Source organism: Convolutriloba macropyga, chromosome 4 (genome assembly GCF_964194025.1).
Source record: "Convolutriloba macropyga chromosome 4, txConMacr16.3, whole genome shotgun sequence".
Lineage (NCBI taxonomy): Eukaryota > Metazoa > Xenacoelomorpha > Acoela > Convolutidae > Convolutriloba > Convolutriloba macropyga.
This window is the reverse complement of record NC_134471.1, coordinates 56,035,943-56,058,790: the sequence shown is the minus strand read 5'-3', so window position 1 is coordinate 56,058,790 and position 22,848 is coordinate 56,035,943. Positions and strand designations below refer to the sequence as shown.

At 34.2% G+C, this 22,848-nt stretch overlaps 1 protein-coding gene across 1 annotated transcript in view; it reads right to left on the bottom strand.

The window, feature by feature from the left end:
* Nucleotides 1-21,830, bottom strand: part of LOC142337774 (uncharacterized) — an 80,069-nt gene extending 58,239 nt beyond the window's left edge. Inside the window, exon 1 of the mRNA XM_075387281.1 lies at nt 21,195-21,830. Within this exon, the coding sequence (XP_075243396.1) occupies nt 21,195-21,218 (24 nt within the window). The 5' untranslated portion in view covers nt 21,219-21,830. The remainder of the gene's footprint in view (nt 1-21,194) is intronic.
* Between the last annotated feature and the right edge of the window lie 1,018 nt (nt 21,831-22,848).

Below are 22,848 nucleotides of genomic sequence, written 5' to 3'. Positions count from 1 at the left end.
TTTCCCAAAACTCAATTCAATTAATCTTTCAAAAATAGATCAAGGTAACAAATTTCTATTTTTCGTAGATGAAAGAATAAATATATAATCTCTCCTATCTATTGCCAAGAAGCACGAGTTAAATCTGGGCTTTCATTGTTTTCCAGGAATCAGAGCCAAATTCGAGATAAATTTTGTAATTACTAAATAAACAGAAAAAGCTATTTTTGAATTGTGAACACCAATAATTGAAATGGTAGATAAATAGATAGATTGATAAATACATAAGTAGGAACAGCACACATCATGAACCAAATTTGAATTCACGCCACGTTAATTCGCCAAATTGAATTTGGCCTGGGTCCTTCTTGAATTTTTCTAAACAGTGAGTTTTGTATATTTTTTGGCAGTCACAGAAGATTTTGACAAGGTTTCATTCGCCCTCAAAATTTCAATATGAAATCAAATACCACTATTCATCACCCCCTGTTCAATGTATTTAGTTCTAGCAATCATTTTATCTACTAATTTTCTCGTCCGATTGTGAAAATGAAAGTTCGCCGTTGGTAATGGATTGCCAGAAAAACTTTTAATTGCTTGCTTTTTGTAATTAAAAATTTGTCTGGTGTATAGTGCAACCCTATATTGCATTAACATTCGAACAGGTAATATGTTAATCATTTTTTTAAGATCGTGAGATGAATCAAACTTTTCACGATTGTAGCGAGCTTTGACTGCACAGTTTAATTGTTTTTAGAGAGTTGTTATAAGAGTCTGAGAAAATGAGCACAGAAGTACTGCTGGATATTGCAGGTGACTTATAACAAGAGAGTTAATAAGTTTTTTTGAAGCTTTCAGGAACTCAGTTCCGCGATGTATAGATTGATATTACGCCTTGTGCCATACTTCGTAAAATATTTTTTTTACCTCGGATTGAAAGGTGAGTTTTTTATAAATAGTAAACCCAAGATATTTTACTTCCGTTTCTTCTTTAATTTTTTGTCCTTCAATTGTAACTGACATAACTTTAGATTCTTTGGAGCCAAAAACAATGAATTCTAATTTGTCAGCATTCAGCCTAAGAGAAATGCAATCAATGAAATTAACCAATTGTTTTACATCCTTTTCGAGAATTTCGAGACACTTGAAAATTTTTTTCGGAGGAGAAAATGACTGTGTCACCTGCATATTGGACTATATTACCAACTAAATTGACTTGCAGGTCGTTACCGTAAAGATTGAGTAAAAGGGGACCGAGAACCGTACCTTGCAGAACCCCTCTGATTAATTTCAACCAGTCCAATTCGACGTTGTTTACTTTAATACACTTAAACTCATCATTAAGAAAACTTTTGATAATGTTCCTGGCTGAACCGGTAAATTCCAGGGTTTCAAGTTTTGTGAAAAAATTCTCGTGGTCTATCAAATCAAACACTTTTGATAAATCAAGGAAAACGGCTGCTATATGGTCTTTTTTGTCAAGTTTACATTGTAATATTTCTGTTATATATATCAGTGCGTCTATCGTGGAATAATTTTTCCGGAACCCAAATTGCGTTGTGTTGTAGATATTGGTTTAGTGAAAATATTGTTCAATTTGCTCTTTAAGCAGTTTTTCAAAAACCTTTGATAAGACAGGCGTTAAAAAGATTGGTCTACATTTTAATGGATTTTCAATATCACCCTTTTTAAATAGAGGAGTGATGTGAGCAATCTTTAAATGAAAAAGAAATTGTTCGGCTTTCAATTATTCATTAAACAGAAAAAACAACGATTTAGCTAGTTCTGGTGATCCTAATTTAAGTGCCCAAGCAGGCAAGCGAGAACGACTCAGTGGTTTATCTTTGTTTAAGTCAAGAAGCACTCTTAGGCATTCATGGCTGGTTACAAATCTAAAAAAAATTGAGAGGAACCGAGTGGTGGTTATCAACCTGATATTTCCTATCCTTATTATTAAACTTAAAAGCCCCTAATTGATAAAAAAAACGTAGTTGAAGTGAATAGCGATCTCTTGTTTATTTGTTATGAGTTTACCAGAGCTATTTTTTAAGCAGTCGACTTTAGTTGCTGTTCTTTTGTAGTTCCTAACTTCATTAAAAAAATTCCATTTTTTCGATTGCTTGAGTTACTCGCAATCAACTGTTTCTGAAACGTTTCAAAATCTCTCTTGTAGTTGGATTTCAACTAATTTCTGGTATTGAGTAGTTACTCAGAAACTTCATGGTCATTATAATGTATCTTCTTTCTTAATTTGTAACTGTCTAGTTGTTGCGCTAACAAATTTTTGTGCCAAAGAGAAAAGGGGTTTATCGTTGCGTATATATACTTTTCTCAAAGGAACATGAGTTTTTGTGGCACTGAGAACACTATTTTCGAAAGTTGTTTATAGTGTTTCTGTGTCTTTTTTGAGTGAGTAAAATTCCAATCTTTTTAATCCTTTCCTGAAATGTTTTTATATCTAAATTTGTCTTATCAAAAACCAACTTTGTGCTAACGGTTGACTTTAGTGAGTGCTAAATATAGAATCGAGATTGTTGCCATATGGTCAGTTTTGATCATGGTATCAAAAACGTAAGTTTTGTTTATCGTTATTGACCCATCCGTTAAAATATAATCAATAAATGTTCCCTTTTATTTCCTATTCTAGAGGCATGTGACGCGTTATCGATATTCAAATCGTAAGGAACAACAACTGTATCAATTTTCGAACGATCTGATTGGTCCCAATAGTTCAAATTATAGTCTCCCATTAATATTTCCGGCATGTTTTGAGATATCGCCCGACCTATTCTTCTGGCTAAGTTTTCAAAGAATTCGTCAGCAAACTTTTTATTGGGACAGTATGAAAGATTGATCACAAATTTTTGCGTGGTTTTTGGGTGAGTAAATTGTACGCACATGCTTTCACGGTTTCCATCCAAGTCTTCAAAGTCCGTACGCAACTTTGCGTTCAGTGTTTTTGGTATTAGCAACATTAAACCACTTTTCTTTGCTTCGACTCTATCATTTCTCAAACAGGTCAAATCATTTTTCTTATAGTGTCGGATTTGAAAACGTATTCAACCATGTTTCGGCGCAGCCATATGTGCAATTAAGTCCGATGTCATTGACTAGATGTTTTAGTTCGATGAATTTTGTATTTAAACTCCGACAGTTTGGATGTAGTATTTTTAGATTTTTGGGATAGTCCCTCACGCATTTGTGAAAAATGTCACTGTATATTTCCTATGGGCTGGGCTTCACTATAGTAGCGAAGTAATGAAAAACTAACCGCTAATAATTGAGCAAACAGTTGGAAATAAAATAATTGCAAATTGACAACATAGATTTGAGTTCTTCTTGCCTAATAGATTTTATTCGGAGGTACGTTATAATATTTTTTTATAAAAAAATTAAAAAAAGAAATTCAATCAAATTTCACTTTTTTCGAATTTGCCCCCCAGAAATAAGCTTAATACTTCTGCGATTACACAACTATCATATCCACTGACTAATCTACAGGAAAACTTGAATTTTATATGAAAAAAAACAACGATCTGTTACCTTTGAAGTCGAACAAACCGAAGCTAAGAAACCGAGCATACTGTATCCAACAGAACAAAAGTACCGCAATGTTTTACGTTTGAAACCGTATGACCGAACATACCAACTATTTCTCAAGTGGAAAACTCAACATAATGAACATTTCTTGCGCTGTTTGTTCGATTTTCTAGACCTCGGTAAATATGTTCAATGCCTAATATTTATCTCCCGTATATTGATATTGAATAACTATTTTGAACTCCCCAGCTGTTTTAAAAGATTCTATTATATTTCCGAAAGCGCGGCTAAAGTTCAGTCTGATTTGTTGAGTTAATTTTTATTCAACTTTTCAATTCTGTGAGATTTTATTATGATGTAGAATCCGAAAATCTACACTTCGCTTCGAAAGTGTTTTTTTCACGTTCAGGACCAAATTTATCACTCTATTCACGAAAAGCTAAACTCCATTGTCTTGGCTGGCTTATTGTAGATCATATACTGCTGGATCACATACTGCTGTTCCCAAGTAACAGAGACTTTTTGAGGAAAATGATGCGGAATGAGAAGGAAGTTGTTCTTTATCTAACTTTGTTTGTGAAAAAGGATTCAAATTGAGGAATCTGAAATACAGAGAAAAGATAGTATATATATATATATATATATATATATATATATATATATATATATATATATATATATATATAGGTGAAACAATTTCTGCTGTCAACACCAAGAAAAGTTTTTTGCGAAAACAACTGGGGACAATAAACTTCCAAATTTTTTGAGTTCACAGTTTGACTGATATTGATTAATCGGTAGCATCATAAATCTGATACGGCTTTTAATTTAGTTTGAGTAGCTTTGAGTACCTTTAGTAGAGCTTGAGTAGTTTATTTGAAGTCATAACAAACCTCACGTAAGAAAGACATAGCTAATGTGGTTCAGAATGCGAAGTGAACAGATTCTTCTGTTTTGACTAATTTTGTAAATTTTTTGCTTGACGAGTTACTAAGGAGTAGAACCACAACTTTACCAAAACAATATCACCAAAGGGCTCTAGCTTAGGAGGTGACCTGAGGAGAAGTTGTGATAACAAAAACATTGTTGAGAGAGACATTGTTGTATAAAATCAGATAGCCAGAGAACACCGGAGCTAGATCAAGAGGCTTAACTGGGAGCTATTTTGAGTACTTCTTGAACTGAAAAACGCTGTTCTGATAGCGAATAGTAGCTGTTTAGTTGTTAATTTGGTTACAATTAAAAGTGTGAACCAGCTTTTATAAAAAAAACTCTGGTTGAATATTGATTTGAATTTGTGATCTCTTACATTTCTTGTTTATTCTTTAATTGTTATTTGATTACTCAAATCGATTCATGATTCCAACTAGAGTCCCTTAGAGCCGAAAAGAGCAGCGTCGGGATAATAGAACCCTCAAATAGAAATCTGAGAATCATTAAAACACCTTTTTCAATTTGTTAGAGCTTTGGGCCCGAGTCGGTCCCCAGTTAGTCAGCCCAAGCAAAGTACAAATCTCTACAATGGCGGCGTTACTGGGTGAATTGTCGAGACTTTTCGACAGTTGAGTATTGATTTGAATTTGTGATCTCTTACCTTTCTTGTTTATTCATTTATTGTTATTTGATTACTCAAATCGATTCATGATTCCAACTAGAGTTCCTTAGAGCCGAAAAGAGCAGCGTCGGGATAATAGAACCCTCAAATAGAAATCTGAGAATCATTAAAACACCTTTTTCAATTTGTTAGAGCTTTGGGCCCGAGTCGGTCCCCAGTTAGTCAGCCCAAGCAAAGTACAAATCTCTACAATGGCGGTGCCTCCAAAAAAACCTCCAATAGATGTCTGAGAACAATCAAAACACCCCTTTCAATTTGTTAGAGCTTTGGGCGCTAGTCGGTCCCCAACTAGTCTGCAAAGCAAAGCACTAAATTCTACAGTGGCGCTAATGGGTGGGTTCTCGAGATTTTTTGACAGTTAGAGTGGGTTGAAAGCTGTAGTGTTTGAGTTGGACATTGGACTTTTCAAGTGCGAAAAAAGAGTGAAGGAGAATTGACTTTTGCGACGGCAAATTAGGAAGAAAGAGAAAACCGTAGACAGAGAAATTTGGAGCTTGATTGAGAGAAAGAGAGAAGGAGAGAGAGAGAAAGACAGTGCGAGTGTGCAGTGCAATTGTCAGTTAAATTGGAGCTCGAATGTTAGTATTGTTTTCGCTGATCTTTGCTAGAGACTAGAAGATTGAAAGAGTAAAAATTGACTGAGTCAAGTGTGTAAGTTGATGGAGGCTGCGTTTGTGCAGAGGACTGAGTAGAGTGTCGGTTTTTTTTATCAAAAGTTGTTACAGGTTCTTGGCCGTGATCAAGAAATTTGCGAAGCAAGGTAGAGAAAAGGGAGAAATAGAGGTAGTCAAAAGTGAGAGAGGCTAAATGAGAACAAGTTCAGTAAACTTGTCCTTGTTAGTAATTGGTTGTTCTTGAGGAAAGAAGGCCAGTTGAGAGTGTTGAGAATTTGAAAAAGGAAATTGATAAGCTCGTGTTTAGCAAGTGACAGCTGTGAATGTTAATTTTGTGATTTTTGAGTATAGAGTAGAGAAAGAGAGAGAGAGAGAGAGAGAGAGACAAGGCGGTAGATTTCCACCGAATTTTTTTTTCATTTCATGCCGCAGAAAAATGAGTCGGAAAGTTTAACTCCAAGAGGGAGAGCAAGTTAACAAAGAAAAACAGTGACGATTCAACAACAGCAAGACTAACTTTTAGTGGCAAAGCAGAATAAGTCAGATTAGAGGAACAATAATTACTGATAGGAGTCGAGAAACTTCAATTAGCAGAAAAAGAGAGGTTAAGGGATCTTCTGAGACAGAGAGGGCTGTTAGACAGAGTTGAAAGAGTTAAAATTGAGGAACACCAAGAAAAATTACAGGAAAAAAGAGATACATAATTACTTGGTAAACAAGGAGTGCGTTCCCGTTTGTAGAGCTTTTTCCGTCAGAAAGATCCCCGTTTTGGGAGAACTGGAGGATGTACCATCTTGCCGTTGTAAAATTGCTACGATTGAGTAAGGAGCAAGCAGAACAATTAGATCTGAGTATGTTGGGAGAAGTAAACAGGGAAGAGGAATTAAGTATTAAGTATCGGTATGATGAAAGAAGCGGACAGGAAATAATTGTGATGCCTAGCGAATGGCTCTAAACCAACAACGCTTCTACAGAGTTCGAAAGGGAGTAATTTCAAAATTTTGATGATGCGTGTTGAAGACGAGAAAATGTTTGTAATAGATGTGAAAATTGCATGAAGTTGGTTGGAGAAAACTATTTGGGGGATAGAGAGTTACCGTCACGAGTTGAAAAGGAAGAGGAGGAAAGGCAACGCCGTGAGACGCTGACGCAGGTCGATATAGAGACAAGAAACAGAGAAGATTACAGGAGGAAAGTAAGGGAAAATTTTTGCCAAAAATGGAGAAAGTTGTCATACCTGAGGGATTCGAGTACTACGTTCACTGTTCATAAGCGAACGATGAAAGAGATGACTGTCTCTTCATGAGTGATTTGGACTATGAAGGCAGTGAGGATGAGGAAACTGAGCTTCCTCCTCAGTTCTTTGGATGTAATCAAAAGACAAGTCCTAATGTTGTACCTCTCATGGCACCTGAGTTTCCGTCTCTAGTAGGAGCCGGTGAAATTGATATGAAAGAGATCGAGTCCATTCAGTAAATTGTTGAGGAATGCCTAGCTGAGGACAATATAGAGCTAACTTGATTGAAGAGCTCGAAACTGTAATTGAATAGTTTCCATCCTTTACCTACCTAGTAAAGATGAAGAAGAGTCTTTTCGAAATAAAAATAAAGTCAAAAAGAAAAGTAATGGTAGCGGATTACAAATGCGCGGATTAAGCAGGACTTTTCTTCAGTGAATAAATTTGTAGAACAGGTTAAATGGCAACTGAAGGAAGATTAGATTATGAGGGAGAGCAGTCAAGTAACATCAGATGATGTTTCAGCAGTTGCTTTCCAATAAATAGTTCTAAGTGAGCGAATAAAAACAACGGACTTTGACTCGATATGCAGTTGTGATTTTGTACACTCAAGTTCATACAAACGCGCATTCAAGGCTACTATTAGGTTGCTAAGCGGTAACCATGAGCAAATTTTGTGTAGCCGACTAACTGTGAAATAGAAGCGGCAAATCGAGACAATGTGTAACGATTTGCATGGAGGGAGACGGATAAAAGGAAGTCATTTCAGGCTAAGTAAGCGCAAAGAAAGGAATTTTGGAGGAGTGTTTACATAGCGGAAAATTGGGACAGGTGTTTGAGAAAGAACAAGGGAGCACACCAGAAGCACTTAGAGGGATAGAACTATTAAGTGTTAGCAAAATGAGTATGAGAACAACCCTAATGACATGAGTGGCAATGGACTGTGGGTAACCACTACCAAGTACTGACATTTTTGGCTCGAGCTTGCGGGTAAAGTTGGAGGTCGCTTAGAAGAGTCGCTGTTTGTCGAGGACCTTTCCCAGGAGAGACTTAAAGGCAGACCTTTGGAATCTCCGCTGATTTCTGGAACTGGGGAGACAGATGAAAATGAAATAGGCAAGGAGAGAAGAGTTAAGGACGACGCAATCTTAACGAAAGAATGAGAGGTTTTCAAACAATGGTTTAAATTTTTGAGCGGCGTTTAACCGTGTTAGTCAGGCCCGAGGCCCTCGAAAAGGATGTTAATTTTTTTGGGGGTCTTCTAATTACTTTGGAAGCAGAAGCGAGGAGGTAGATTCGATGGTTGTTAATGCTCCCCACCTGTTGATAGCAAAAATAATGTTCTGTACATTAGAATGGTCAGTCTCAATCAGTACTCGAATCGCATTTTTGAGTTGATGGGATTGATGGGCGATGTCTTCACCGGAAGGGCGGAGTTCTGTCTGAGGGGATTCTGTTTCAACGGTTATCGAGACTCAATGTAATAAGAGACAACGTGGCCTCAGACGATTCGAAAGGAGAGATTGAGGAGGCTGAAGCTGAAAAGGAGATGTTGCTGGAGGAGGAGACATCCATAAGTAGGGTTGCGGTCCGGTGAGGAGATGGGAGGACATCCCCTCAAGCATCGAAGGAAGAAAGTTTTTAGTCGGTTTCAAAATCTTCAGCACGATAAATTTTTCTGATTTGAGTATCTAATCTTCTTTTTCAAATTAGTTTATCTGTCTAACTATTGATCGTTAAAGTGCTAAAGTTAGTCCGAAGACTTGCCTAATGGTGTTTAGTTTATTTATGTGGTACTATCTTTGCTCGATATTGTTATCCGAACAGTAATTGGCAGATGGTGCATGGATAATCAGTTGTTAAACACAGACGGTTTTGATGGTTAGGTAGAGCTCAATTGTTGCATAGTTTATTATATGAACCTCGTGATACGCTTAGATAGGTGATTTGAACCAATTTAATTGAAATGATAGCTACTAAATTTTGCGAAACTATTTTTTGGTGAGATATCCGGGGTGAATGATGGAAAGATTCGATGATTCAACTAAACATTTATTGTGTAGATAAGATGTAACAGAAAGTGGAACTGATTTGCAATTTTTTAGTTGTTATTTGTGTTGTGTCTATAAACAGAGAAAATTTTTAATTGGCGTAACCCTTCTAGTAGTTTTAGCCATAATTGTTGATTTGATTTTAATTGCTGTAAATTTTTTAACTGTTCCAGAGTAATACCTTGATGCAACATTATTACTCATCTGTAGATCACGATGGTTTACAAATTTGTCTACTAGGCCTAGCTTAAGTGAATAAGACTGTTGTGATTTGTTGTGGAACAAATAATGAAAAAGCAAGGTATGCACCGAGCGAAAACTACTGATAAAGAAGACTAGATGTCTCAACCAGACGAGCAAATGCCAGCTTAGCAGTATTGCGGCAGAATAATAGACTAGAAGGCAGGAGTGTAGAATTCGAAATTCTATACCAGGCTACAAAATTGTTAAATTTTTCCAGGTTTAGGACCAAGTTGATAACTCTATTCACGAACAACTTAACAGCAATGTCTTTGCTGGCTTATTGTAGACTCGTCGGATCATAAACTGCTGTTCCCAAGTAACAGGGTCTCTTTGAGGAAAAACATGCGGAAAGAAAAGGAAGTCTTTCATTATCTAACTTCATTCGTGAAAACAGATTTAAATTGAAGAATCTGAAATAGAGACAAAATAGTATATAATTTGGGGAAGCTAATTTTGCTGTCAACACCAAGGAATGCATTTTGGAAAAATAAGAGGAGACAATAACTTCCAAAAGGCTAATTTCTTGAGTTCATAGTTTGACCAATTGATTTAATGGTAGCGTCATTACGGCTTTTGTTTTTGTTTGAATAGCTTGAGTAGAGGTCAGCAATTTATAAAGAAAGCGTTCAGGTCCTTAAATTGTTCATTTGAAGTCATAAAAAACTTTACGTAAAAAAGACAAAACTAATTGGTTCCAAATTGCAAAGTGAACAGATCCTTTTGTTTTGATCACTCCTGCACGTGTTGCTTGACAAGTTACTCAGGAGTAGAAACACAAAATTACCGAAACAGTAACCCAACAGGGCTCTAGATTAAGATTTGGCCTGTAGAGAAGTTGTGATAACAAAAACGTTGTTGAGAAAGTTGAACTGACCTGATAAATTCAGAAAACCAGAGAACACCGGAGAACCACAGCTAGATCAAGCGGCTGAACTGGGAGCTAGTTGGAGTACTTTTTCTGCTGAAAAACTCTGTTGTGATAGAGAATAATTTCTCTTTAGTTGTTAACTTGGCTACATTTATGGTTGTGAACCAGCTTTATATAAACAAACTCTGGCTGAATTTTGATTTGATTTTGTGATATTTTACATTTCTTGTTTTTTTCATTTATTGTTGTTTTATTACTCAAAGAAATTTGTTATTCCAGCTAGAGTTCCTTACAGCCAACAAGAGCAGCGTGGGGACAATAGAACCCTACAATAGATGTCTGAGACCAATCAAAACACCCCTTTCAGTTTGTTAGAGGTTTGGTCGGTCCCCAGCTAGTCCATGAGTAATGTTTTTCATATTACAATAACAATTGAAGGGGTAAATGTATTCCACCTACAGTATTTGCTCTCTGCAAAACAACAGCGCCGCTCAAAACTGTTGGAGTTTTAAAGGTACTTAATTGTCACTGACTTGTGAACTTCTCCCTTTGTTCTTTTGAAGGCCTTAACGCATCCTTAAATATAGTGGATACGTAGCCTTCGAGAGTTTAGTAACTGCTGAGAGGATAAGTTGCTTTCATAGACTAGTTGCTAACAACTTGCGCGGTTACATGAGGCACATCCTCAACAATAGAGTAGCAGAAGGCAGTGAGTTAAAAAGAATAGAGTTAGAACCGTTCAAATTTGTAAAAAAAATAAATTAAATGAAATATAACTACTTGATTTTTAAAAAAATTTTCAAGATTGTGTCAGCCAATCCAGCTCTCTCTTCTCCGGGTCTGTCTGCTTATATCCTTCATCACCAACCCCCCCCCCCCTAACCCCCCACCCACACCCACGCCTCTCCCACCCCCACAATTTGTCTCTTCGACGTTTCCCATCTATAGACCACTAAATGAAAAGTTCAAATTAGAGTGCGCCTAATTCGTGCGTTTTATGTAAAAACCGTGTCTGATAATAAGCGGTACGTTTTTTATCCTTGTCCTATTCCAGGCAATCAATGCAGCCCAATGAGAGACAATGGGTCCGACGAGAGCCGGGTTGGCATTCATGATTCCGTGCAGCCCGACATCCGTTCCCCTAGACGTCCATCGACATCTCTTGTTAATTTCTGCGACCCTCGTTCACGTTGATTAAACAACATGAAAATTATTCACGCCAGCCATCCTGCTGGACAGTGATGTCAGGAGAAGAGTGCAGAGGTTGGAGGCGGAGGTCGGAAGAGCCGCAATTCAAAGAGCCACACTTCAAATTAGATGCATGCGACAAATTCAGATTCTGGCGACAAACTCAAAAACTGTAACTCAAAATCATAGTTATTTATAATCATGGTTATGATCATCGTTATAATCATAGTTATAGTTATAGTTATAAATTAAGCAGTTATTAGCAGTTCAGTTTTTTTTCAGTAGGCATGTATATTGAAAACGCATGTTTTTTAATTACGATAGCGAGAGAGAGAGAGAGAGAGTGTGAGAGAGAGAGACAGGCGTTATAATTGGCTCTTCAGCAAATAAAAATGCGATAACGCGGGTGATTATACACGCTATGCGCATATCAAAAGCAGGCAGAAACTTAATATGCCCATGACCGCAAACCAAATTAACAAAATTCATGTTCAGACAAAAGTCGGTTGATGACTCATCTTTTCTTATTAAAATCATACTAAACAGTGAAATCTCGGACCTGAACATAGTTATGGTCCGCCTTAAAATCATTATGATTTATGTTCTTGTCCAGTAATGAATCTCTATGACGACGCACTCCTGGTAAACCAAACAGAAATGTTGAATTAAAGCAAAGCTTTTTATCATATCATTGGGTTAATTTTCATTGTAAGTATTGGACTTTGAAAGATTGAATATTTTGCTTTCTATAAGTAATTTTGGTGGATAATTTTCAGTTTTGTCTTTTAAAATCTTAATTTTTTTAATTACAGATCACAATTGCAGATAATGAAAGGGAAACAAAACTAGTGGTGCAGATATTTTGGTAGTGCTTGTTCTTGTTATGAAATGTAATTTATGCTTCTTACCGCTCTTTTCCCCCATTTTGTTTTTCAAGTGTTTGCAAAAGATTTTTTGATTTTTTAAAAAATTTATATTTCGGTTTAGTTCTATTACCACAAAACCTTTCGTTTTTTTTTGATGAAATCTCTGAAAAATTATTTTTATTGCCCGTAGAGAAAACATCTAAGACTCTCATTGCCGCGTAAACGTCAAATGTTTTATAGCTTCAACTTTTCTTTCATTTTATAACTCTGAACTTTATTTTAAATCTGCAGCATGTCACCTGCAGCAAATTTAGTGACAAATTACATCAATAATTTGCAAATTGAGTTTTAAAAAGGGGCGTTATTATTCTGATTTTGTGATCTTTCAAATGCAAAGCAGATAAAAGTAAATAAAATCAGCCTTGATATCGGTTTTCAATCCGTTTGATGAAAAACGTAAGAAAACATTATAAATTACTCAAGGTTTGACATAATTTTCATACAATTTTGTTTACTCTACAAAAATACTGCTTTCAATAGATCAAACAGGCTTGAAATTCCGAAAAATCAGTTATTTCAGAATTCAATAAAAGAAATTAATAGCATTGTGTTAATTATCATTTGTGTTTCAAATTTGGCGGGAAAAAGAAATAGATAAAAGAAATTGCGCTATGACAAAATTAAGCGATGGTCTGCCAAAAATAAACAAGTTTTTATTGTTTTTTTACTGAACTAAATTCGTCACTATTGCATTCAAAAATGTTATAAGTATATCTGTATGTAACTTTACGTGAGCAAATGTTTCAGTAGGATCGAGTTCTGTTCGCACAAGCAATTAATAGTACATTTCTCATTGTTCTCAGAAACCACCGGCCCTAACTTCAAGTCAATTGCAGTACTGGAAAAAACTGAACCCCACTCAAATATCAGTGCTGATAAAAATTTATGCTCATTTCACTGTCTACGCATTTGAGTTTCATGGTTGTCTTGATTGTCGAGTCCAAATCGGAGTCCAAACATGATCGAGCAAGGTCATCCTGACTATTAGGAAAAAATCTTCTGAAGCCTGGGTTTAAAAAAAACTTTATAAAAAAAATCTCCTGGGTTCAAAAAAACTTTATTTTCTTTGGTTTTCTAGTGCCAAAATTCCCTTTTTCAAACTTTTTAAGCAGATGATTATCTTGAAATGAGTTTTAACGGCCTCTTCTTAATTCGCAGATAAGAACATGTATCTTCAATAACATTTGAAATGCAGAAACAAGAAAAAACTGTTTGAAGATAGTTTCACATAAAAATAAATTTGATTGCTAGAAGGAGAGCATCTAAAACGCTGAGAAAAGAAAATCTCAATTTGAACAACTCTTCGATTTCCAATTTAATTTCATGTTTTAATTCATATTTAGATGAAATCATTTTTGCCATCCCGACTTAATTTGTGCAATCTTGGAGAAAGTAAAGCTTCTACTGCAAAAAAAATGCAGGGGAGAAATTTCTCAAAAGATTCAGGCATTCTCAGAGACACCCATGCAACCAAGCAGCATTTTTAAATTAAATTTTGCAGCATGCTGAGACTTTTATTAATAAATTTGTTCTATTACAAACTAGAGCAAAAATTATGTTTTTATTTGACGATGCATTTGTTGGTTGCCAATATATTTCTTTCATCATTTTCATCTAGCAAACTTCCACTATACTAATTTTGTGGTTAAGAAGTAGACAATCTGTTTATTAAATTTCATTAGAACTAATCCGTTGAATAATATGATAGAAATTTCGAGCTGGATTTAAGCTGTTTCTTCTAAATTCAAGACGCCACATAGAAATTTGTCAAAAATTTTTTTAGAGAAACTTTTAATTGGAAGATCATTTGGCTCAAAAATTTCTCCTCTTTAAAATGATGAAATTGGCCCAATTAAGGAGAGCATCATCAAAATATAAGAAATAACTTATATTAAAACTTTCATTCAAATTTTTTTTTGATTTGAAGTAGTTAAATAGCTATGATTTTTTCTTTAAAGTTTCTGATAGTCATTCACCCAATATTACCAAAACTTGTTTTCACCCAATACTACAAAAACAAATTCTGCTTTTTTAATCAATTTATTTATTTTAGTTAAGTCATGATTTAAGTTTTTCTCGCAAACTGCTGCAAGAAAACAGTTTCTCGTAAATTAAGACTGTCGCCAAATTTCAAAAAAAAAACTAGCTATCAAACACTTCAGTTTTTATTTAATTTTTGTTATTATATTATATATTTTTATAAAAGTGTTTTTAGAGTTTCATTATAACAAACATTAAATAGTATTCAGATAGGTTTCCGTTGGTGATGCATTTGTTGGAATCCTATCATGTTTCATTCACTTAGTATATTTTGCTTATTTGGTGGCGCAGAAGTGCAGAGCCCTTTAAGAAAACAAGATTAAACTCCATTTGTTCATTAAAGAGATGTTTCATTCTAACGGCTTGTTCCAAATCCAAGTGGCCTGGTGGCCATTTGAAATCTTGAATGTAGGAACAAAAAATATAGTTGGAAGATGATTCCATAATAATTTGAATTTGGTTGACATAGTGAAAGCATTTAGGAAACATACGAAACATCCGTAAGAAAAATATTATCAAAACATAAAAAATACTGGAAAAATAACCACTTCTTATTTTGGTGTGATGTAGTTAAATAATTAAATTGTAATTTTTTTTATTCATATTTGGAGTCATACTCGTGTAACTCAATTTCTCTATACCAAAAAGCTATTGATATCACCTTTTGTTGTTTTGAAAGAAACAATCCGCCCGATATCATTCAATAATTTCCATCCATTTAGTGGAAAAACTGATTATATTGAAAATCATTATTACATCATTTTGCTCCACAATGCCAGGTAGACTTATGTTATGCATCATTATTTGATACTTTTAATGTGCAGAAAACATATAATTGGTTTGCTGTTGGTTCCGAGTCCAATTTTTTCTAGTACGCAGATGGAAAACAATTGAATGACTTATAAAAACCGATGTCCATTTGAACTAATTAACCGATTTCTCTGTTGTTTGAGGAGATTAAAAAAATGAAGTGTGGTTTAGATTTTTGAGTTTTTTTGCTATCTTGTTACTCACTACACCACTCGATTTCTCACGCTTACTACGTGTAGTTTTACTCGAAAAAATTCCCGAAAAAGGTTTATCCTGCTAAATGCAGCAGTAGTCTAGGGCAGTTAAGTAGATTCATTACATGTTTTACAAGCTCTGATTAAAAATTCAAGTTTGGGTAAAACTCATTTCATAAGTTTGGTATTTTTGATTAGATACATAAAATGAAAATCATTTTCGTAATCCATAATAATACACTAAAATATTAACTGAAAATAGGTTTGTTATATGACTGCTATTTGTTATCCACATGTCGAAGCAGAATCTATTAGAGTCGGTCATGACAAAACCTTGTGCTAAATGGAACACCAATCAAGCTTGCAAAATATTGCCTGAGGACAGTTTCTCATAAAATAAGGTTGAGTCAAAATTTCAAAAAAGACCCTTGCTATCAAACAGTTAAGTGTCGACTTTAATTTTTGTATACCAATGTAATTTTTTATAAAAAATGTTTTCACTGTTTTCTAATAACAAAGAGTATAGAGCATTTATTTAGATTTCTGTTCATGATACGTTTGTTTCATTACCAGATTAATCTACCACACCTAGAGTATTTTGTTCTTTTTTGCGGTGTAGGAGTGGGCAGCCTGTTCAATAAAAAAGGTTAAACTCCATTCTTTCAATAAAGAAAACATGCATTCTAACGGTTTGCTCTGAATTCAAATGGCCTAAAATTTTGTTTGAAATTTTATAGGTACAATCAAAACATATAGTTTGAATATAATTCTAAAATAAATAGAATTTGGTGCACGGAGTGAGAACATATGGAAAACATAAGAAACATCCGCAAAAAAAACCTTAAAAACACGAGCAATAACTGAAAAAATAGCCAAGTCTAGGGCGGTTAAGTAGACTCATTACGTGTTTTACAAACTCCGATTCATTTTTTAAGTTTGAGTAAAACTCATTTCTTAAGTTTCCTATTTTTGATTAGTTATCTAAAATTAAACTTGTTTTACGTCCTCCATATAAGGTGACATAATTGCACATTAAATAATTAACTGAAAATAAAAATGCTATTTTATTGTTATATGTTATGCATTTGTCACGGCACAACCTATTAGAGCCATCAAAAAACCAAAATGGTTATTCGAATCCCGAGCTTCCACAAGGAACCTTAAAAATTTTTCGAGTGACCAAAGGTCAAAATTTACCGACTTCCAATTGGAAACTGAAATGATATCGAGTTCTGCCTTGATGCGGCAGCTTGGCAGACTTTTGCAAATATTGGAGATCCCTTATCCCAGTATGAGGATTCCAGTTGACGACTTTCAGGAAGCATTTTGAGTTGAGCTGCAATAGCAAGGCATTTTTGATACATGTTAATTTAGAATCCAAGTTGCAAGCGTCAAATTTTATTAGTATAACAGAGTTGTGGGACAGTTTCTTGCAAAATGCACGCCAAATATTACGAATAAACATCCAACAAAGAAGTTAGTTTTTAATTCATTTTTTTCCTGTTGAAAGGTTTCATTCTTTTGTTAAAATTGATCTTCTTGATCGCTACCAAGTTTCATCAAGCAGTCTTGAATACTAATACGATCATTCGAAATTTTCTTCGGTTTATGAGTTATGAGTAAAACTTGACTTATCAATCTTGACAATATTTTTTCAAACAAAAGATAATTTTAGTCGTTTAATAGAAAAGTTTTTTTTTACTTTATTCGTTTTGTTTAGTATAAAAAATTTATAGGATTTAGTTTCTCTTCGACCTGAAGAAGCTGTAGTGAAAATAAGTTTTTACAATTATAATTTGTCGTCTCAGCCCGGAAATTTTGCAAATAAATTCAACAAGAATTTGTTTAACAAAATGGTATATTGTAAAAAAAAACTAACTGCTAATATTCCGTTGTTTTTATTCACAATTTCCGTATTTTTGACCAAAGTTTTGACAATTTAGCAAATAATCTGTTAAAAATGTTAACGGTAGTGTTGTTGATTTCATCTTTGAAGACAGAGGATTATGCTAATTTTTTCAAAATTCAGGATTTTTCCTGAAAAATGGGAAAAATATGGTTTTGTAGCCCAATTTCTTTGAATTTGCTGGCAGTAGGCACCAACTTGCCATTTTTTTGCTAATTTAAACTTGATAAATATACAAAATGCATTTTTTTTCTGATATACCAAAAATTTATGTTATAAAACTGATTAGTTTCGCAACCACTTGAACAATTGTGTATTTTTTTAGCCGCACAGCATTGTCAGGGCTGATTTTGATATCACCATGGATCCTTAAGTTAAAAAGTTTAAGATTTTAATCGGGCGCGCTTTTTTTCAATATCTCCGCATTTATTGGTTTTGCTTAAATTACTGACAAAATTTTCGAATCAGGGCACAGTTTTTGACAGATCCTATCTTTCAGAAAGACGCTAACCGACCATATATTATGGTTTCAGAGTTAAGCTTATGGTTTTTATGCTCTGACCATTTTTTGTAAATTTTTCTGACTTCTATGGTTTTGCTTTCATTTGTTATATTTTTGTAGTCATTTGACTTAGTCTCCCCAATCAAAGGTCTAATCAGTTTTTTAGGAGATACTGGCGAACCTAGACAATGATTTCAGTTGTTATCGAATGTCTCTTATGTCTTTGAATTTACTTAATTTATGAAAAAGTCGGTGAATTTTTGAACTTTGACAAAATTTTATCTTTTTTCTCTCAACTTCTTGTGTAATACCGGTAAAACATATTGAAACACATTCCTTTTGAGTTGTAAATCAATGTGTGGTTTTAGCTAGTCGATTCTTGGTTTTGATACTACACGTATTCTCTTTTTTTTTCCTTTTTGAGCGTAATTGCACATTTTATGAGTTCGTTTTGTTTTCTTGTCCAATTATCTTATCATTTACAAGTCCAGTTGCGGGAAATTGTAGTTGGTAAAAGCACAGATTAAAAGAATTCGTATCTCAACATAGTATTTGATTTTGTTGAACAGTTTATGGTTTTGGGCTGTGACACAGTTCTCTCGCAAAACATAGTGGATTTTTTTGATTTTTGCCTACGTTTATTTTTCTTTTTGTTGTTGTACAACTTATAACTGATAAGGATAGGTTGCCATTGCTCAAATAAAACGTATAATAGATCCTATTTGAAGCTATTTATTTTAATGACTTTCAGATTAAATTTTTTAAAAATATTTTTTCAACTGTCTCATTTTTGATTTCCTTTTGGTCACCTTGTAACTCAAATTCAACAAAAAGAACTTTCCGCTGCATTTTTTTAATGCAAACATTGCTGCCTCAATTGGATGTACAATTTGACTGATAGCTTTTACAAATTCGTTTCATCAAAAATTTCGAGAATTCTTTTCTACTCATTTTTTGGGTTTCTTTTTATTGCCATTCCTATGTAGTCCTTTTTATAAAGAAGACCCTTTACTTATCAGAACGCAAACGAGTGACGATTTAAAGTTTTTGAAGATAACATCTTATAAGTATAGTGCCTTGAATACTGTGTTGTCGTAAAAATGATTGTAAAACTTAGGCTTCTGCCTGTATTTGTTGTTACCTTGTAGTCTCGTGACTTAGTCTCAGTATTAAAAGGACCAATTGGCCTAGTGAAACTTTGTAAGCTAAACTTCCTCTTTTTGATGAAATCTGATGTCTCTTATGACTTTTGAAAATGTTCACTTTGAAAACATATTCGGATTTTTGAGCATCGGCATTTTTTTAAACCGTTTTTTAGTCAATTTATAGCTTAGTGTCTGTAACGAAAGGTCACAACCCAGTTGCAGTGAGCTGTATTTAAATTATTTTAACGGTTTTAGTTTCAGTCCTTCGGTTCTCAGCTTTCTTTAAACTGTTACGACAAGATTTCAAAAGTGTTTGAGAATTTTATATACTTGTACGTTTGAAATGATTTGTTTTTTTTATAACATTAATGGTACGTCCCACTTCCTTTGACATATTGGGCACTTGAACATTTTCAATGTTCGTGTTAAAAATTTTATGCTTTTAACTGTTTCTCTGCCATTTTCACGCAAAGTATAAGAATTTTTCTGTTCTGCCTGGTACTTGTCTTTCTTTTTAAGTCGTATGACGTACACTGGATAATGACAGGTCTCAATTGCTGCCCATGGAGAAAAAAGGACATCTTAGTGTTTTAAGTTGTTGTCTAATGACATTAATCTAATTTCAGTTATTTTTTTAAATTAAAAACTTTTTTTTGAACTTCCCATTTTTGTTGACCTGTTACCCAGTCGCATCGAGGGCCGTTGCCATATCAATTTTAAATAAGTGCAGATTTTTTTTAGGTTTTATCTGATGCGAGTTTGGGTTCAATGATTTTTTTAAATATAGACATCGAGGTTTGGTTGTAAAAAATGTGTTATTTTATTTTTTTTCTATTCTTTTTTCTATTAGCCCTATAAACAAGAAGTAGAATCGGCCCTCTGGGGTGGCATTATTTTTTTCATTTGTTTTTTGAACGATATGTATGTTTTTGAAAGTTTTCTATCTCTTCATCTTTTGGTAGACAATTAACTCAAGAATGTGGATGAGGGGGGGGGGTCGTAACATTATGTGCGTACGCACATTACAGAGCCTTCTTGTTAAATAATTGGAAAAAGGAACATGACAAAATTTTGTTAGGTGTACCTGTAGATGGATTTTTTCGCTACTTTAGTTGTCTTTAGTCTTTTATGTTATTTGAACATCATCTAAAGAGAAAACTTTTTTTCTATAAAATTGGGCTGGGCTAAGATTAGTACCTGAAAAAAGTCATGGTAAACCTTGCTTTAAACAGAGATTGACAACAGCTATCACTGATTGCAGCTAGGTGATTCTGATACCGGAAAAAGAACTATAAGAACTTTCCAAAGTAACCTTTCTGATTTATTGCGAAAATAGAGATTTAAATGACATGAGCATTATGTGACAAAACGAATTGGATTTGTTTACATTAGAGACCGGCGGTCATCTAGTTAAGATCAAGTGACGCTTGAGAAAAGGATAGAAGTCACACAGATTTTTAAGGCTGCAGAGTCCCGAGATAGGCAATCTCGGAAGGAGGCGGCCTTGGCATACAATTTTTCGTTTTGCACCTCAGCCTGGGAACAACTGGTCAAAACATTTGAACAAAAATAAAAGCTCTTAATTATTAGGAATTCTTACACTTGATGGATTTTATCATCACACTTATCGACGGGGAAGCCAATAGTCACAACTGACTATAGTTGAGCTACACCTTAAATTGAGGATCAATTAAGTGGGTTGAAACAAAGCGACAAAGATAAACACCGGCAGCACAGGCAAGAATGTGACTTGTGATTTCAGCTAATTTACCTTTTGTCTTTCACAATAGTACTTAATCGATAGTACTTTCAAGATAGTACTTAATCGACAGTTATCAATCAAATGTATCAACGTTCTTGCGGTTTACATGCAGTGCAGGTTAAAATCCATTTTGATTTTTTAAGGATTAATTACTGAAATGATATGATGCCTAGGTCCGGGTGACAATTTACCCAATTCCATTATTATCCAATGCTATTATATCCAATGCCAATTTACCCAATGTCTTTTAATCTTTTCGTTCAATGATCCGATTACAAATTACCCATAATTTAATTTAAGGGGACAATGGTTGTTCGGTTGTGCTGACATCGTTTCCGCTTTTTATTTTTTTTCGATTTTGCTTTCAATTTTGTTTTATTTTTCGTTTTTGTTTTTGTTTTTTAAAAGAGTATTCAATTTCTTTTTTGAATAATGGCAATGGGGATGTCCAATCAAAGTCGTGTAATAATGGCAATCTTATATTCGTGTCCTTTCATGTCAAAAACTACAGCACTCTTTTAAATTCTTTTCGTTATCTCTATAAAAAGTTTTCAAGGGGTCAAGTTATCCTCACCTGGTTAATACAGTAGAAAAACATGGTTGGCTATCAAATATGAGTAGAGTAATAAGCGATAACACAAAATCAGTGACTCATAGTAACAACCGAAATTAATGGCAACACACGCAAAGCAGCAGAAAGAGGCAAGATCTATGCTAATAAATCAGTGTGGTTATAATCAAGTCAGGAGGGGCTAGAGCCCAGGTGTACTGATTAGGAAGGGATAGTTTATTATTAGTAATTTGATCCCGGGTATCACTTTTGCATTGTTGTCAGCCCAGGCAAGTAATCTCACGCGATTTGTCTTTTACAAAACAGAAAAGCATGTAGTAGTAATGTATACAGCAAAAATCGACGTGGGCTGAGGAAAAAAAGCAGCAAAATGAGCAAAAAATAGGGAAAATCCGAGGGTAAAAATTAACCCGGGGTAAATTTTTGGGCAATTTTAACAGGAGAATAACAACATTTGGGACTATTAATTTAATTAGAACGTGTAAAACGAATCATCTTTGAAATTCTTTGGTTCACTTTATCGCTATCTCTCCCCCTGTTTTTTTTCCTAGGGATAACTTGTTTTTCCTAAAAATTGGGTTAAAACGGAAAAGGAGAGAGTTATATAAAAGAAGACTATATGTATGTGGCGGGTTTAAAATGATTAATATTCGTTATTATTATAACTAGTATTACCCGTATTACGTCTACCAGGGTAAAAACAAGCATTATTTGGGTGGCATTTCCACTGTAAGCTAAGACCGTTGGAAATGGGGCTATCTTTTTTGCACTTGCTGTGTAATTTTTGCGCCCATGAAAGACTTATTTGGCGTTTGTCTTCATTTTCCTTCATTTTTCCTCGCGAATGTCTTTCATTTTTGAAAGCAATCAATAATTGCCAAAAGCAATTCTCTTTTCATATTTCACAAATCTCCCAAATCTGGTCTTTTTTCTTTTTCTTTATTCATCGCACACAATCTAGGTTATTTTGCACTCGTGTGTTTTTGCCTTTTTGTCGCTTTCTTTTGTTTTTCGTGTTTCTTTCTCTTTCTATTTCATGTCTCCATTAAGCTAAGAACATGTTTTACGTCAGAAAACCAAGTATTTGAATCATAGATCTTTCTCAATATCCTTTTTTGCCTTTCTTCAGTTTTAAACACAGTAAAAGTTCTTTATTTGCTCTAGGCATTGGTTTTAAAAGTTATGGGCGTAAGTTTTGTTCAAAAAGATCTTGGGCTATAAAATTTTAAACTTAAGGCCTCCAACTTCAAGTTTACTTTAGTTACCAAAATTATATCACTACTTGTATTAAATTCCAGGTTTTCCCGATCAAACCCAGTGAAACATCATCATGTTGCTAAAAAAAATGAGTTCAGAATTCATTCGACTAAATATCTTATCCGTTTTTGCTGTCATTTGTTAGTGGTGTGCGAAATTTGTGTTTTTATACCAATTTTTTATCAAAAACAACTTATCATTCTTCTTTTCACTTTAATTTATTCACATCTGATTTCAGCTCAAAGACTAAGTGTGCTGCGTGTATCTTTTGATTTATTTTTCGTCATCTTGTGAATGAAAAATCTTTTCATCTGCACTGCCTTAGCAATCAGATAAATCTGTAAATTTCCCTGAAATTTTCAACATTTTTCCAATATTTCAGTCTTTTATGTATCCTGCG